Source organism: Aphelocoma coerulescens, chromosome 17 (genome assembly GCF_041296385.1).
Source record: "Aphelocoma coerulescens isolate FSJ_1873_10779 chromosome 17, UR_Acoe_1.0, whole genome shotgun sequence".
Lineage (NCBI taxonomy): Eukaryota > Metazoa > Chordata > Aves > Passeriformes > Corvidae > Aphelocoma > Aphelocoma coerulescens.
In genome coordinates, this window is record NC_091030.1 from 7,458,164 (window position 1) to 7,474,694 (window position 16,531).

At 53.1% G+C, this 16,531-nt stretch overlaps 1 protein-coding gene across 2 annotated transcripts in view; it reads right to left on the minus strand.

Annotated features, from left to right (window-relative positions):
- VAV2 (vav guanine nucleotide exchange factor 2) overlaps window positions 1–16,531 on the minus strand; it is a 124,317-nt gene continuing 107,786 nt past the window's right edge. The window contains exons 12-28 of one of the 2 annotated variants that reach the window (XM_069031897.1): window positions 14,565–14,651; window positions 13,604–13,689; window positions 13,225–13,357; window positions 12,028–12,137; window positions 11,156–11,257; window positions 10,958–11,046; window positions 10,188–10,204; window positions 9,826–9,847; window positions 8,528–8,655; window positions 8,254–8,328; window positions 7,624–7,676; window positions 6,833–6,949; window positions 6,630–6,717; window positions 6,412–6,535; window positions 5,453–5,539; window positions 3,304–3,458; window positions 1–2,599 (exon numbers count right to left, since the gene is read on the minus strand). In XM_069031897.1, the coding sequence (XP_068887998.1) occupies window positions 2,552–2,599; window positions 3,304–3,458; window positions 5,453–5,539; window positions 6,412–6,535; window positions 6,630–6,717; window positions 6,833–6,949; window positions 7,624–7,676; window positions 8,254–8,328; window positions 8,528–8,655; window positions 9,826–9,847; window positions 10,188–10,204; window positions 10,958–11,046; window positions 11,156–11,257; window positions 12,028–12,137; window positions 13,225–13,357; window positions 13,604–13,689; window positions 14,565–14,651 (1,521 nt within the window). In that variant the 3' untranslated portion in view covers window positions 1–2,551. The remainder of the gene's footprint in view (window positions 2,600–3,303; window positions 3,459–5,452; window positions 5,540–6,411; window positions 6,536–6,629; window positions 6,718–6,832; window positions 6,950–7,623; window positions 7,677–8,253; window positions 8,329–8,527; window positions 8,656–9,825; window positions 9,848–10,187; window positions 10,205–10,957; window positions 11,047–11,155; window positions 11,258–12,027; window positions 12,138–13,224; window positions 13,358–13,603; window positions 13,690–14,564; window positions 14,652–16,531) is intronic. The other variant, XM_069031896.1, reaches the window with a different exon arrangement.

Genomic DNA, 16,531 nt, shown 5'->3' on the forward strand with positions numbered 1-16,531 from the left:
TCAGCAAAATTACACTTTATTTCGTTTTTTTTCCATTGGGGAATTTTCTTTGATGAATTGTAACTTAAAAAGGCCTGGAAAAACCACATGCAAAAGGGTTTCTAAGTAGCAGCTAAAGTTTCTATTCCAGCATTACAAGCTATTCCAAATGATTTTCCAAATTCCCAGCTATGAACTATTCCATAAACAAACAGTTTCATCTTTAAACCCCCTCCACCCTACCCCAGTTAGTGCAGTGCAAAGGAGAAACCCAAGGAATTTACATATTATTTTCCAACGTATCCCATTGCAATTCCGAGTGACCTGCGGTGAACTAAAATAATATTTACAATTTTCTCGCCATCATCATAAAAAAACATTTCCCTTTCTTATTCACAGATATATTTGTGGCAAATGGCTGAATAATTACTTAAAAACAGGACAATCTCTCTTTAACAAGTTTCTTACACCAGTAAACACAAGAGGGAGAGCTCTCTCTGGGGGAAGGGGTTTGGCAGGGCAGGCAGAGGGTGGGGGTCCTTTTGGGGTGGAAGGGACAGAGGTGCCCTGGTCCCTGGCACAGGGCTGTGCTCTCCCAAGGGGTGCCCTTGCCACCTTACAAAGTTGGCCACGTTAAACAGGAGGGGCTGTAAGGCTTTAGGATCTGAGGCATCACATGAGCCATCAGGAGTTTGTGTGCCCCGTCCACCCAAACGCCCCCTCAGCTCCAGCCCAGCCGCTGGAATGGGAATGGGACCCTCTGCTCTGCAAAGGAGCAGGGAATTGCCAGCTCCCCCCCCTGCTGGCTGCTCCCCTCAAACTGAGCATGGAGGGGCTGGCTGGGAGGGGTTAGCACCAAACAGTATCTTGGGAAAGCCCTGAGTCCCCCTGTGTCCCTGTCACCTCCCACCTGCCCCAGCCAGACCCACCCCACACCCCCCCATGAGCGGGGACACTCCCAGAGCTCCGGGAGGAACAGGGAGCAAGCAGGGTGACTGTGGGCTTGCCACTGAGCAGCAGTGTGGAATTCCCAAGTTAGCATCATTCCCTTGTCCTTGAGAGAACCAAACTTTTCCATTTCTTATCCAGAGCACGGCTCTGCTGCTCTGTTTGCAGCAAGGGTGCAGCCAGGGACTGAGGGCAGCAGCACCGCTCACCCGCCCAACGCTGGCATCTCCCAGACTGGCACCAGGATCCCACACCAGGAACACGATGCTGCACAGCAGGACCACCACAAATCCCAGGGGAACGACGTCAGGGCATGGAAGCACCAGCTCAAAATGCCACGTGTTCAGAGAGGCAGCTCCTGGGGCTCAGATACAGGGAAGTTGTTCCCTGTCACGCTCCCAAAGGTGTATTTTGTTTGGATTTGCACTTTGGAAGGGAATTCTGGAGCTGGAGAGTGAAGCCAGGGCCCAGCAAATGATGGCTGGGACTCCCTTCCACTTTGGGAAGGGCAGACTCGGACAGACGGCGCTCAGGACACAGTGGGAATGTCACAACAGACGGACCTTTACTTGACAGCAGCAGCAGGAACAGCCTGTGGGAGGAAGAGAGGGAGGCAACGCTCCCAGCCCCCAAAAGTGCACACAGCTGGGAAGAGGAGGTGCTTTCACAGCTCAGGGACAGCAGTCAGGAGTTGACACTGTAGCCCTTACTCAGGCGGGTTCGCCCTGAGCTCATGAGGTGGGATTTGTCACGGCTGCAAGAAAAATCAGCCTGGCTTGGGGGAATCCTGCTGGGAGCGAGGGGAGGACAGACCCAGGGACGCATCCTCTGCACGTGCCTGGTGCCTTGGTGGCCTTGGAAAACCTTGTGTGGCAAAGCACATCTCCAGTCCTGCAATGCACTGAGACCTCCTGCTCACCAGTGGGAGCAGCCTGCTCCCTGGGCACCCCCCCTGCCCGCAGCAAGGCTGGTGGGACTGAGGTGGCTGTAAAGAAAATGGGCTTGGGGATGCCAAAGCAGCTCTTTTCCCTCGTGTTTTACCCAAAGGTCCACTTCCAGCCTGCACCTGAGGGTCAAAATGGTCACAGCTGTCTCCTCTGGGGCCAGGTGTCCCCACCCTGCCCCTCGCCCTGGCCACAGCACGGTGCTGCCCATGGCTGCCAGGGCCACTGCCAAAATCCTGACCTGGGGAACCACCCGAGTGGTGTGGCAGGGGGTCTGCGTTACCTCCTTGGGGCTCCCCTCTCTGGAAACCCCCAAATTCTCACCCAGGCACAACCCTTCATCCTCACCCTCCCAGGGTGGCTTTTAAAACACCTTGACAAAGACGGGTGCGGCGCCCATCCCCGGTGGGCACCCCAGAGTCTCTCAGCTCTGTCCATGCAGGGGAGCGCGCGGCTCTCCCGGGGCTCTCCCAACGCCATCCCACAGCCCAGCAATCTTCTGTACACGGAACGGGGGCGAGGCCGGGCGGCCCCGAGGCTCGGCTGTACACAGGGGGGTCGTGAGGGGCTGCGGGAGCAGTCCTGGGAGGTGTCCGGCACGGGGACAGCGTGTCACGGTGTGCTCGGGCTGCAGCTGCTGCCTCTGGGCGCTCGACGACTTCCACCGGCCCTGGCCGCAGTCACTGCACCCCCTCCTCCTCCACGTACGTCGAGGGAAACCAGCCCACCTGTGGGGGGACAGGAGAGGTGAGCTGGGGGCTGGGGAGCTCAAGGGACACAGCACAAAGCCTGCTGGAGTTCAAGGATCTGGACGGCACGGGGTGGGATTGTTGGGGTGTCCTGTGCAGGAGTTGGACTCCATGATCGTTGTGGGGCCCTTTGAGCTCTGTGGTTCTGTAAGGGAGCTCCTGTCCTGTCACTGGGGTTATTCCCCTGCCATCGTGTGCTGTTCCCAGTGCTGGATGTGCCACATCCCAATGGTGTCAGCCATCACCCTCACTCGGGATGAGCTAACTCCCCCGCATCGCCTTGGACACACTGCCTGCAATAGAGAAGGGATCAGGGCACGAGGAATCTGTCCCCAGTGCCACACACCCCGTGGGACACCAGGCCATGCCACCAGCCCGCTGGTTTTCCCAGGATGCTGAGCCTTTCCCCTGCACAGCCTGCACACATCCCCCACGGGCAGCTTTAGGGAAGATCAGACCCTCCCACCACAGGCTCCCATCCACCTGTGTGCCCTGGACATTGCTGTCACTGTCACAAAACACCAAATGGCCACGCAGGGGTGGCTCCCATGAGGTGACAGCCCACCCAGAACCCAGGAAAGAGCGAGAGGGAGCGGGACACACCCCCTGCCCTTTGCTGTCCTGACAGCAGGGAGGATTTGGCACTGCATGAACGGGACAGGAATTTCTCTGGACGCACTCACCCTTCCGTTGGTCTCCCCCTTCCACCAGCCCTGGTCCCCTCCAATCCTGCTGTAGATCTTCACCACGTCCCCCTCCCGCAGCGACAGCTCCCGCATGTCCCGCGCCGCAAAGTTGTACCGAGCCACCGCCGTCCCTATGACCCGGGGGGTGAACACTGCCAGGGGACAAAGCACAGAGCATTGGGAGCAGCTCCACACCGGCTGAAGCCTGGGGAAAGCTTGGCGAGGTTCAACCTGGGTTTTCCAGCACGGTACCAAGAGCTGGAGCCGCTGGGACGGAGGGGTGGCATCACCTGAGCTGCTTGGCCCCGCAAGGGTGGAATGGTTGGGGTTAAACTGGATTCCTGCTGGGCTTTGAAGGGCTCTGTGGGTTTGGGAAGCCCCTCTCTGCTGGTGGGGATCACTGGGGTGAAGGGTACTTTTGTGAGGTGGTAAAAGAAAGGATTTGATAGGAATATACAGTCTTCCAACAATGAAATCATGGAAAAATCCTGTTCAGCTCTCAATCTCAGGTCTGGGAGATTGCCTTGTGGAGCTGCCACCCAGCTCCCAGCACCTGATGGAGCCACCTGGTCAAAAGGCTTTGTAAATCAACTTGGACGTAAGGTACCTCAAAAATGGAGTTATTGGAATGGATTCTCCCAGAGGTGTTGAGCAAATCCCGTGTGCTTTGCCATGAGGCGCAACAAGCTCCTAACCTGGAACCTCCCTGCTCCTGCCCCTTCCTGTCTTGGGAACTTCATCCTATTACTGACCAAATGGTGCCAAACCCTACCACTGACCAGCACCTTGTGATGAGGAGATGACCCCAGGAACCATCCTGGGACCCGGCCTCTGCCAGCACCAGCACAGCCCCAGCCCCACAGATCTCCATCACTTCAGGCAGGGGATGCTCAGGGGATGCACAAGGAGGGGGGGAAGGCAGGGGCAGCACTCAGCATTCCTGCTCCAAGGTCTGGGCAGAGGGAAAAAGGCTGGAGAGCAACAGTGGGAGGGATGGGATGGGCAGAGGAGCAGAAAAATGCACTTTCTCTGCAGTTTGCAAAAAAAGAAATAAACACCCTGAGGGGATGCTGTGCTTCACTCCCCTTTTTGCCCCAGGATTTCCAAGGGTTAATTTCAACTCTAAAAGTGTGCAAACCAAGGTTGAACGAAGTTTGAGGGAAAGCTTTGCCCAGGTTTTCAGCTCTTGGGGTGGGAGGAAATGAGGATGGCGATGGAGGCGGTTTGGACACACAATGTGCAATCACTGGAGGGTTCATCCGTCCTGGCCAGGCAGCCAGGCTGGAGAACGCACAAAAACCACGGCAGCTTTGAGCTCTGTCATCAGGAACTTGCTCAGAGCCCCTTGCTACACAGATCACTTCCTGCAATACTTTCTGTGCAGTTAGAGAATCCCAAATTCCCTGATTTATGCTTGAAAAGCCAAGCGTTCTTCCCAAACACAGCACCAAGGAAGGCACACGTGGCTTTGCTGGTGATTTTCTCTGTCCAGCCTAAAGGAGAGACTGAAAGATAAAAACTAAAACAGGAATTAAAACTGGCAGGATTTTGCTCTGATCCCATCAGTGGGGAGGATGACACCAGCCTGGAAGACATTAAATCAACGGGGTCCAAAGGCTGGGGCACCACTGCACTCTCTGCAGGGAGACCGAGCCCCAGAACACAGCTGACAGCACAGATGTGTCCCTGTCCCCTCAGCAAGGGGCTCCTGAGCAGCCTCAGATACCAGAGCTCAAAACCTGCAGGACACTGGGATGTTCTCCTGGAGGACAAGGAGGATCAGACTGGGAGAGGGTGCGATGCTGATGCTCGTTGGGTGAGACACACGGGGTAACCAGGTGGAGCTTGAAGTACATCATGAGATCCCAAAGTGCTACATCCACTTTTTTTGTTAATTTTAGCCCCTTTTCTCAAACAGCAATAAGTCCATCTCCTCCCTGGCTTGATTTTGGGGAGGGGGGGGAGAGCATTTTGCTGCCAGCCAAGCCATGGTTAATTCACTGAATTATTTCCCAGGGCAGCACTGGGGACCCCCTGAACTGCCTGCAGGGATGGAGGGCCAGGGGGGACCCCGCAGGTCCCACTGGTGATGGTTTTCAAGCTGGGGATGGTGGCAGGTCTCTCCAGCAGGGAGAGGCACTGGTACCTGACCAGAAGGGACTGGAGGAGCTCTGAGAAGAAAAGTTGAGGCCCTGAGGACTGAGAAAAGAAAAGTTGTAGGAAGCGCAGGAGGCTGCAAAGAGGTTAGAGAGAAACAGAAAGAGGCAGAACACGCATTAAAAAGGAAATGAAAATAAAATATTATAAGGCACAATGCTTTAAAAGCCAAGGGAGGAATACAGGGCAAAGCATGCAGAGGGTCTTGTGCAGGGGCTCGGAGCTGGGACAGCTGACAGAAGGTCTGGTCACAGCCCCACAGGCACTGTGGGGGCTCAAAATTCATCCTAGGCTTGTATTTAATGCAAAAAGATATTTAATCAACTTTTAAACCCTATCTTCCTTTGGTATTCTTTTTTAAATATAGCACAGAGGAAAATTTTTAATCTGTATTTTTCCCCATAAAGCAGTTAATTCTGCACTCAGGCTTTTGGACAAAACAACCTCTTCCATTATTGCACATTTTGCTTTCCATTTGTTTTGATTTTTTTCCTTCCTTTTTCTTTACAGACTTACCCTTTCACCCATCACCTCCATTAAAGGAGTCCCACTGGGATTCAAACCACCACAAGTCACACTGGAACTGGATCCATTAAAACACAAAAACCTCACGTGGGTGAGAAAGACTGGATAAATCCCACAAAGTGAGCATCACATCCCTGCTCCCAGCCAGAGTGTGGGCAAACCTCAGGGTGCAAAACCCCAGGAGGGGAACCAGCCTGTCCCAGCAAAAACTGTCCCTTCAGAGAGCAGTGCCAGGGAGCCCCAGCTCGGCCAGACCCCCCTGATCCCACCAAGACCCATCCTGAAAACGCCACCAGCCCAGCAGAACTTATCTGCAAACTGAGGAACTCAAGCCCTACAGCAAAGCTGTAAATTCCTTCATCCACTGCTCCTACAGCTGGCTGGAAGGGGCAGGTTTTCCATGACACCCAAGCTGGGCTTTACCTGGGGAGCGGGTGAAGGTCCTGGAGGTAGAGCGCTCCCGGGATTTGTAGGGGTATTTCAGCGTTGTGTCCAGCTGCTTGAAGCTCTCCTTCAGCGAGTGGCTCTGGTAGTACTCGACCAGCTCCTGGCAAGGAGGGAGAGGCACCTGGCTGTCTCTGCCATCTCCTGCATGACTTTCAGGGACAGGGCACGTGCTACGAGGGGGAACCAAAACCCACCAGCAAGCTTTCGAACTTCTTGGCTTCCGTGATGTGAATCCAGTTGTCCTTCTCCACCACCTTGATGTGCTTCACCTCCTCGTTAAACCTGCCAATGACAGCAAAGGCACTCAAGAAAACACAGCCACGTGGTCCAGCCCTGGCTTCTCCTCTGCCAGTGAGAAATATTGAATTATTAAATTCCTAAATGAGGAATCACTCACTTAATACTGATGGCAAAGCGCTCGGCCTCAGCCGGCCGCTCCCGGATCAGGTAGGTGCCGCTGACGTGAGACTTGAGCAGGTTGTCTGTCTGCTGCCTCTCCATGTTCCCTGCAAACCTGAGCCCAGAGGTCAATTAGTTCAATTAATTCATTAAACTGAACTCATATCCTTAAACAGGCATGTTTTGGATGAAAAGATACTTCTTTTTTAAAGGCATGAAGGTTGGAAGGCAGAGAGAAATGTCCTAAATATCCTGAGCAGGAAGGAAAGTGCCCTGGGACACACAAGAAGCTGCTGAGCCACTGAACCACAGAGAGAGCAGCCTCTTCCCTTTGAGGTACCTGACACCTGGAAAATCCCACTAATTGGGAATCAGTCCCTGGGTTAATGAGGCCTCAGCAAGAGCTGGAGAGCAAGGATAATTTATATCCATGAATTCATAAACCTGGCTGGAGTTAGAGAGAACGAGCAGCAGGCAAGCCAAGCACAGCCTCTCATGCCAAGGCAGGAGTTGCCTCCTTCCTCCCATAATCATTTTCTGGGCACAGAAAATGGGAAGAGAAACCAGCATCTCTCTTTTTGCCTCTGACCCTCTCCATCAGTGAAGAAATCCCCACAGCTGCTGCCAGGGCTTTCAACACCCCAACACCACCATGGCAGCTGCTCCACGGCCACAGGGGAGGCAAGATGCAGAGCACTGCTGGTCTGCATTTGGAATTCCTTGCTGGAGCGGATTCCTAAGGAAGTAACAACCGAAAGGCAAGGCTGCTTTGTCTTCCTGCCCACTCACCACGGGTACGCCGTGTAGTCGATCTCCCGCGAGGGCGGTCGGCTGTTGGGGGGCTGCAAATTGAGAATGGCTCGTTAGTGATGAACCAGCAGCTCCTCGGGCTGTGGATCACGTGTGGGATGCTCCTCTCCACGGGAAGCTTCCCTCTGCCAAGCTGTTCCTGGATTCTGGGCTTGGGCGGCGGAGGGCAGTGTTGTAGCTGAGCATTCCCCTCCCAGCTCCCAGCTGGGATGAGCAGGCTGTGTTTGTTCATTTACCTGAGTGGTTTTTAATTGGGAAGCAGCTGACAACATTATAGCAAGCAGCTAAAAGCAATTAAAATAAACCAAATGCAGTTTTCCTGCACTGGGCCTGATCTCGAGCGCTCTGACCCAAGTCAGCCCTGCAGAGAAGGAACAGAGTCTGGACATGATCACACCAACCCCAGCCTTGGGAACAGGGCTGGGACCCCCTGACCTGACCCCTGCACCCATGGGATGAGGGATCCACCTCCCCTATGAGGCAGAGGCCTCACTGAAGGTCCAGGGAAGGACTGAGGTCTCGAGGAGAAGGATGAGGAGAGTGACAGGGACAACCCCAGCACCTGCACCCCCCTGGCACTCCCAGCTCCATCTCCTCTCTGGCACTTACCCTGGCATCCACGGGGCAGGGTTTCACTGAGGAGCTGGGGAAATAACCCGACTTCTTCGTCTGCAGCAGCCTCCCCTGCAAAGCCAAGCTGGGCATCAGCCTGGGGCGGGCACTGGGAGCACTGGTGTCACTGTGCAGGGGTGGGGACAGGCCCCAATCTGCCTCCCAGCCCCCAGCACACCCCTGCACCAGGAAAGCCCACAAATAAAAGGGATAATGCAGAAGTCACTGGTTTAAAACTTTCCAGGAGTTTCCCAAGGGGAATTGCTCTCACCTCCCACCACGGTGAGTCGGGGTCCCCCCTCAGCAGCTCGATCACATCCCCAATTTGAAAGGTCAGCACTGGCTTCCCAGGAGGGGCTGGGTTACCATGGTAATTCTGAACCGCCACCATTTTAGGACCTGGCAGAGAAGCAAAACAGTTTCACAACCTTGTCCCTGCTGAAAAAAAACCCAAACAAAACCACCCCTCCTGAAGCCTGTAACTCCTTATCCTGTGATAAGGCAGGATTTGGGGGCAGGAAACATGAAAGCAGGGAGGAATGGTGTCCACAGTGAATGTTCTTGGCTCCTGCAGTTCCATGGATGATTGAGTTCCCTGAGCAAAAATAAACCCAGGCAGGACCGAGCTGAGCTGAAGCTCCAGCTCCCAGTCCTGCACCTGGATTTGAGCCCCACCGAGGCAGAGGAGCTCTTGCCAGGCAATGCCTGGCCAGCACCAAGCCCTGCCAGGCTCAGCAGTGACACCACGATTGCAAAAGGGACCAGGGAACACTCAGCTACCACTGAGTATCAGCTGGACCTGGGACTCAAAGGCCCCTGAAGCTCCCAGTCAAAGTCCACTTGTCTCGCCAACAACCGCACGTTAAATAAACCTCCCCCACTGCACCAAACCCACAGTGTTTATCCTCAAAATGCCTCCCCACCTCTGCCTCTCCCCGCCCAGCAAGAGCACTCTGTGCTTGTTTTGTTGGTTTTTTTTTTTAACCACAAAATTGATTCAGGTTTCTTTTTGCCAGGCTTGGCTTTCCTTCCATCAGAAACAGCACAAAAACAAACTGTTCTTGTCCTCTGAGCCAGAGCAGGGGCAGGGCAGGCCCAGAGCTCTGTCCAGCCAAGCTTTAAACACAGGAAGGTAAAAAATTATTGCAGTAACCTCTGTGATTGATGGCCAATCAGAGGCCCTGAGCACACTGCACATGCCAGCAGGAAGATGCTCCCCATCAGCAACAAATCTCCCTGCCAGGACATGCCAGGCCTGCTCTGAAGGTTGATTTGGCACAAGGATGTTGTGCCAGGCTCTCCTTGGTCACTGGTGTGGTGGGCAGAAGCTTTACTGGCCCAGCAGGGGTGGCCAGGGGCACGAGGGCACCCAAAGAAATGATGTGGCAGCAGGGACAGGAGAGCCCCCAGTGCCCCATCCCTGGCCATGAGGGTGCACAGGACCCTTCTGCAGGTACTGAAGCTCTTTTCTGGTTTGGGAAGGAGCCTCCCCCTCCCACACACTCAGTGTTGGGGATTCCTGCAGCCACAACCTCTCCCTGCCCTCCTGTCACACAGCAATGCCCTTACCGGGTCCTGCACCCAGTGAATCCTGCAAGGAAAGAGGAAAAAGTCTCAGTGAGGACACATTAGTCTCAGTTCTCTCTACGAGCACCCACCTGATGCCACTGGGATGAGAAAACCTCTCCCCATACTCCCCTGGTACCTCCCAGCCCTTGGTGCTCACCCCAGCTGGGTGCTGGCACCTCCTGAGGGCTCTGGTGCTGCTCAAACTGGGCCAGTTTTAGGCTGGAGAAGAGGCCACTGGTCCCCAGTCCTATCCCACAGTTTGCTGGGACCCCTCTGAGGCCAGTGCTGGCTCTTCTCATGAGCTGCCCACACCCAGAGTGGACAAGGACACGGGGGGTGAGGAGAAGGGCCAAACCACGTACCTGGTCTGCTGAAGAACCTGCAAGAGAAATGGTGGGATAAGGGGTTAATTTAACAGGCAACAAACCCCATTTTCTACTCCTCTTGATGCTCTGAGTATCAACAGACTGGCATCAGGGTGTGAACTCAGTGGAGGAAGCCCAAAGCAAAGCTGGGGTCACCTGAGTCATTTCTCTGCTCCTGGGGAGTGACTGCAGCCAGACAGGGGCATTTCCTCACTGCCACAAAGTTCTGCAGTTTTGTTTCTTTCTCCCTCCACTCCCCACCCAAAACCTCTCCAAAGCCACCCTGTGACACCCCCTGGACTGAGCATCACCAGGGTTCTGCCATGAGTGAGTACAGGTGAGTCACAGCTTCACCCAGTTTAGACCAAGGACACAAATTTTGGCCATATTTTGGGACATCTGGGGTCAAGAGACGAGCTCTCTCCTCATCAGAAATGTTCTCCCTGCTGCAGACCATCCTGCTTTCACTGTTAAATGATGAAGAATTGATCATCTCTCTTAAATGCCCATCCCCAAGAGCTGGAGCATCCCACCCACTGCACAGCGCTGCCGTGATCCGCCCATGGCATGCAGCTCTGCATTTTGGAGGATTTCAGCTGCTTTGTCTGTTTTTTAAACCCCCAGCCAACATGAATTCCAGCCCTGGGAGGTGGGTGGGAGCACACTTGTATTGTTTTATGTATTAACAAACATCAGTGCTTTGTAGAGTGAATCTCTCAGATCGTTCACGTGCAGCAACGAGCTGCTCAGAAAATGAAATAACTCACCCATCTTGCAGGGAGGAATGATCTCCAAGCACTCCTTGTGAGCACCTGCTCCACATTTGGGGCAAAGATAGCCCTGGTAGAAGGTTCCTCTGCACCAAAAAACAACAACAAAAAAGTCGGAAAATCCTAATTCAGCCTCAGCTTTGAGATTTTTCTCTCCATGTTTTACTGCAGAACAGCAGGAAGGTCGTTGCTCACCTCAGGAACATCCTGCAGGCTTTGCAGTTGGTTGTCTTTTCAAATGTGTACATCTGGAAGTTGTGGTGATTTGCATTGGCTTTCTCTGGCTTTATGTTGGACCTGAGGGAAAGGACCTGGGGGTTATCAGCCTGTCCCCACGGGGCTGCTGGCATTTCAGTCTGAGCTTGGACACCACACGGACAGATACGAAATCCAATGTGAAAGGAGATCAGGGCTGGGTTGTGGAGAGAGGATTTTGTCCATCAACCTTCCCCTCGGACAACAGTCATGGATTTGTCCCTTGCCTGAGTCAATCATCAGCCCAGAGCTGTGGCACGGGGCTAAGCCCTGCTCTGCTCAGGACCAGGGCCTGCAGCACCACCCTCCCTCCTCACCCTCCTCCAGCCCCAGCCTGCTGCTTCCCCATGGCCCAGCACCACGGTGAGGTGTCCTTTCAGAGAATCTCAGAAAGGTCTGGGTTGGAAGGGACATTTAAATTCATCCTATTCCACCCCTGCCAGGGGCAGGGACACCTTCCACTATCCCAGGTTGCTCCAAGCCCTGTCCAACCTGGCCTTGGGCAATGCCAGGGATGAGGCATCCACAGCTTCTCTGAACCAGGGCCTCCCCACCCTCACAGGGAAGAATTCCTTCCAAATATCCCATCTCAGTGTCAGAGATAAAATCCAGTTTCAGAGCTGCTTTGGTGGGGATGCTCAGAGAATGGTTCCAAGCTCCCTCTGCACAGGAACCCATCCAGCAAGCCCACATGAGCTCCCTCATCACAGGTTTTGCTAGCAGAGCTGCTCTGCAGTGACCTGATGGCCCAAGACACTTTTCCCCCACGCCTGGGAACTGCACCCAGGGCTAGAGCAGCCACTCATGCTCACATGGCCATTTCAAACTGCTCCATCCACTTCCTCTTCATCTCCTCCGTCTTGCAGAAGAACTGGAAGCCCTGTTTGCCCTGGAGGTGGGTTAGGTAGAAGCCGTACGACCACTGCAAGAGAAAAGAGAGAGCTGGTCTCAGAGCAGAACACACCACACTTCCATCCACACACCTCAGCCACTGCTCTGAGTGCCTGCCCCTGCCCTTGCTGCTGAACTGTGGCCAGGGACCAGCAGGGGAGGAGGAAGGAGAGCTCCCTGTTTCTCTAACACATCGCAGTTAGTGATGCCTGAACCGCCCCGGCGCTGTGCACTTGGGCCAAACAGGATTTCATGGTGGCAGACAAGAGAACCCAGATTCTTCTGCTCCACTGGATCCTGCCCAGCCATTCTGTCTGTGGCTGACAGCAAGTGACAGCCCAGGAGGAACATCTGACCTGCCCACTGCACATATGCTCGGCCTGTCTCATCAGCACACTGCACACAAACACACGACAGCGAGGGGGGTGCTCCGCTTACCATTTTTCCATGAGACTAGAAAGCATAGGAGAGCAAAGTGGAAACAGATCTCATTAAAACACAAAGCCAGCAGCATTCCCTCAGCAGCCAAGTGGCAAAACTGGCTGTTGTCACCCCAGTATCCCTTATCCCATCTGCACCATAGCTCTTCCCATGGCATGGAAGTGGATTAAGCTAACGGGGCTCTGCTAAAGCCAGAGCTGGGAGGTTTTTCCTCCAAGGCTGCAGAGTGAGCATCAAACCACAGGAAAATTATGTTCCTTCAGTGCTTCGAGTGCCAGTTTTGGTGTGCAAAGCTCATGCTGCCTTTCCAGGCTCCTCCACCCCGCAGCTTGTGGGAGCAAGAACATCCTGGACTTCCCCTCCCTCCCTGCCCTCCTCTCCTGCCCATGTGATGTTTGCTCCCCGACACTGGGCCAGAAAGCAGGGAGCAGCTTCCTCCCTCCTAACTCCAACCATCCCAGCCTCCTCAGGGCTGTTCTGCCAGGACAGAGGTCAAGGATCCAGCCCAGCCCCACATTAATAAACAGTTCCCAATGCTCTTTAAGGCTGCCCTGAAAGTTGAGCGTTTATTTTCCAGCTTTTTGCAAGCCCTGTTTCTATTTTAAAAGGCTAATGGGAACATACTACCCTGAAACAGCTCCAAAATACTCTCCAGAGCTAATCCCTGGTCCACCTACCTTCTTAATGTCCTTGTTATTCATGGGGTCATCAGTCATCTTGTGGAAGAGCAGCTCAATAATTTCCTTCAGCTCATAATTGTATCCTTTCCTCTTGCAGACGATCACCACTTTATCAAATAAAAATAAATACCTGCCCAAAGCAAGCACATAAACAAGCAACCCAGTCAAACACCTCATTAAAAAATCCAAGGGGAAGGATTTGGAAAGCTCTGCAGAGCTCCCCAGCCAGCGCTGTTCAGTGCCCGGCCCCTGCTGTGATTTCACAGCGATGCTGGGCTATGTCAGTGAAATTCCAGGCAGTAATTAAATAAATGAGCTCAAGGAGAATTGCTAAATGAGGGCACATTTAGTGTGGGGACATTCTGCTGCCACTCACCTGTCCTGCTTGGTGTGGTTGACTATGGAGCGCACCTTCAGCTCCCCGTCGATCTTCGGCCTCCCAAACTCCTCCAGCTTCACTTGCTGCAGGAAGCAAAGCAGCGCTCAGACCCACAGCCAGGCCTGGAACGATGCTTTTGGGAAACCCAAAGCTTCTTTCATCCAACCCCCTAGCCCTTCATCAGACTGCCAAAGCTCCTGGGAGTGGCATCACCCTCAGCAAGGGAAGGGAGGATGCTCCAAGGGAAGCCTGGGCATGAACACAGGTACAGGACCCCAGGAAATCCCTGGAGCTCCAGCACTGGCACCCCAGGGCAAGGCTCAGCAGTCCAAGCACGTTTGCAATCCCCTCCCCACTTCTAATAAGCTATTTTTCAGAGGTTTCCACAATAATTAAGGATTTTGTCCCTGTTAAATAACCATCAATTAAAAGCTCATCGTTTCCAAATGAAGTCAAGGCTTAAAGTCCCCAACCCCAGCGCCCCTCCAGGTCTGCTGATGCACAGCAATGGGGCTGAGTGTTTGACACCTCTGGAGCTTGGAGGATGAGTTCTCCTTAAAATTCCTGGTTGGGATTTTTGGGGATTAGGTGCCCTTTTACATGAGCCCTTCTCCTCCACTTTCAGTTTACCTCTGTCCTCTTAACAGCAAAAGAAACCCTCTTTTCCAATAGAAGCCAGATAGCCAGCTTGGGGAATTTTTGAGTCCTCCCTACGCCAATAACATGAAAAGTTGGAGAAATATTTTTAGTGTAACACCAACAAGAGAAGTCACCCTCCACCACTGCCAAAGCAGCTTTGTGATGGAGCATCCACCTCTGAACCATCAGCAAAACATGAGAGAGAGAGTCGTGTCTGAACACATGGGGATCTTTCAGCACATCAGAATAAGTAGTAATTGCCCAAAAAAGCAAATATGTTAATAATATACTAAATTGGGTTCAATATTTTCCAGCTTACCAGGTTTTCTATAGAGCTCTGAAATTCACTTATTTTCTTCAAAGTCTCTTTGTCCCTCTTGACTTCATTGATGTACATGGCCAAGTCCTTAAAAAAAAGGGTGAATATTGATTTTTACTTTACCAGTACCTTACCCAGGAGCACAAACACGAGCCTGGCTCCCTGAATCCCTCAGGAACCTGAGCAGGACTCCAGGGCAGCCTGGGACAGGTGAGGCTGTTGGTGCTCCCAGCGCTGAGCCAGGCAGGTGCTGCAATGTTTTCCATTTCCCAGAAGATGGCAATGCATGAATCCATGGCAATGCGTGAATCCAGCGCAGCACAGCCATCCCAAACCTCAAATTTGTATCCATCAAAGAGAAAGAACCATCCCTTCCACTGGAACAACTTCTTGCACCTTTCAGAGTGGATTTGCTGTGCCTGTTTGCTTCTTATCTGCTCCCTCCTTGACCTCAACAACGGCTCTTGTCAACTTGGATTAAATCTGAGCAGGGGATTCTTTAAGACATCCCCCCCCCCGGGGTCAGACCTTGCTCAGCTCCCCAACACAAGAGGGGTTAATCACAGCCCATAATCGCAGATCTACGTGACAATACTCGTAACATCACCGAGCCAGGGATGGCAGGGATGCTGATGAGGAATGACACAACCAAAAGCCTTCTGAAGCAGGGAAACACAATCCCAGGGAAACACAATCCCAGGATCAACCACGACTTCAGACAACAATGTGCTAATGTTGGCTGTGGAATTTCACTGGGAGCTGCCTTTCCCCCACCATCACTGGGGACTTGGTACTGCATTCTCAGGCAGAGGGTTGGTACCTGCACCAAAAAACCCCCACCACAAACGATTGTTTTGGTGCAAATCCTGCCTTTACCTTGCAAAATCAACTATTCAAGCAAAATAAAAGGGAGCTGAATCCCTTTGGGAATGTCACTCCATCCACCCCCCTACACAGCTCTCGCCCAGACAGCAGCAATGTCTGCTGCCTGCCAGCACAGCAGACAGAAAGGCTGGACTTGTGATGAAAGACATCACTTGCGAGTTAAGCCTTGGTTTACAGATCAATTAAAACCAAACTGAATGGCTCCCAAAGCCCCCGAGCCCAGCGTGGCCAGAACTGCTCCCACACTCTCCTGGTGATGGGGAGGAGAAGAGAGAAACCTCCCTGATGGTTATCAGTGTCTTCCTGCAAAAACTGCTGAGTCTGCAGCAGAGCCAGAGCAAATACACATTTCTTTTTCAGCAGTGGTGCTGGGTGATGAGGCCACGAGCGGGGTTTAGCTGCTGTCACCAGGTCCAGCGTTCATCTGAGGCCACAGCAGCAGGCTGGGAATGCAACATCCTTCAAACAACCTCAACTCTACAGCGAGCCACACAGCAGCTCTGGATCCGTGGGCTGGCAGGGGTAATGGCTGGAAAGGTCACCCAACTTATGTAAGTGCCAGGAAATGCAGCGCCGAGGTGGAAAACAAAGTGACCGCGAGCACAGGGATGAATCCCGAGGTGCTCTCCAGTGGAAAAACCTGGAGTTAATGAGCATCCTCCATCCAGTCAGGTTCTGCTGACAAGGGATGTGGTGTGAATGTGTGTGTGGGGAGACACATCCGAGATTTGGATGACTCTACGATCCTAGGATTTTATTTCTTGTTCTCCTGAGATTTTGGGGGCTTCAGCTAAAAGTTGAAAACAAAGCTTTAAACAAAGCGAACTGTGGATGCCAAAAGAAATCAACTGTTGAAAAAACATCTTCCTTTTAATAAAAAAAAAAAAAAAAAGGTGGATTAAAGGATTCCCACCCAGCACCTGGCTAACAGCACACAGGGAACGCTCCACACATGCAGGCTCTCACTGCTGCCATGCTCCCTGACTTGCTGATACCTTCTGGAGCTCCTCCAAATCCCTCCCAGTGAGAACAAGAGCCGGATCTGGCACAGCCTCTGTGCACACAACAGCAATCAGGGAGAA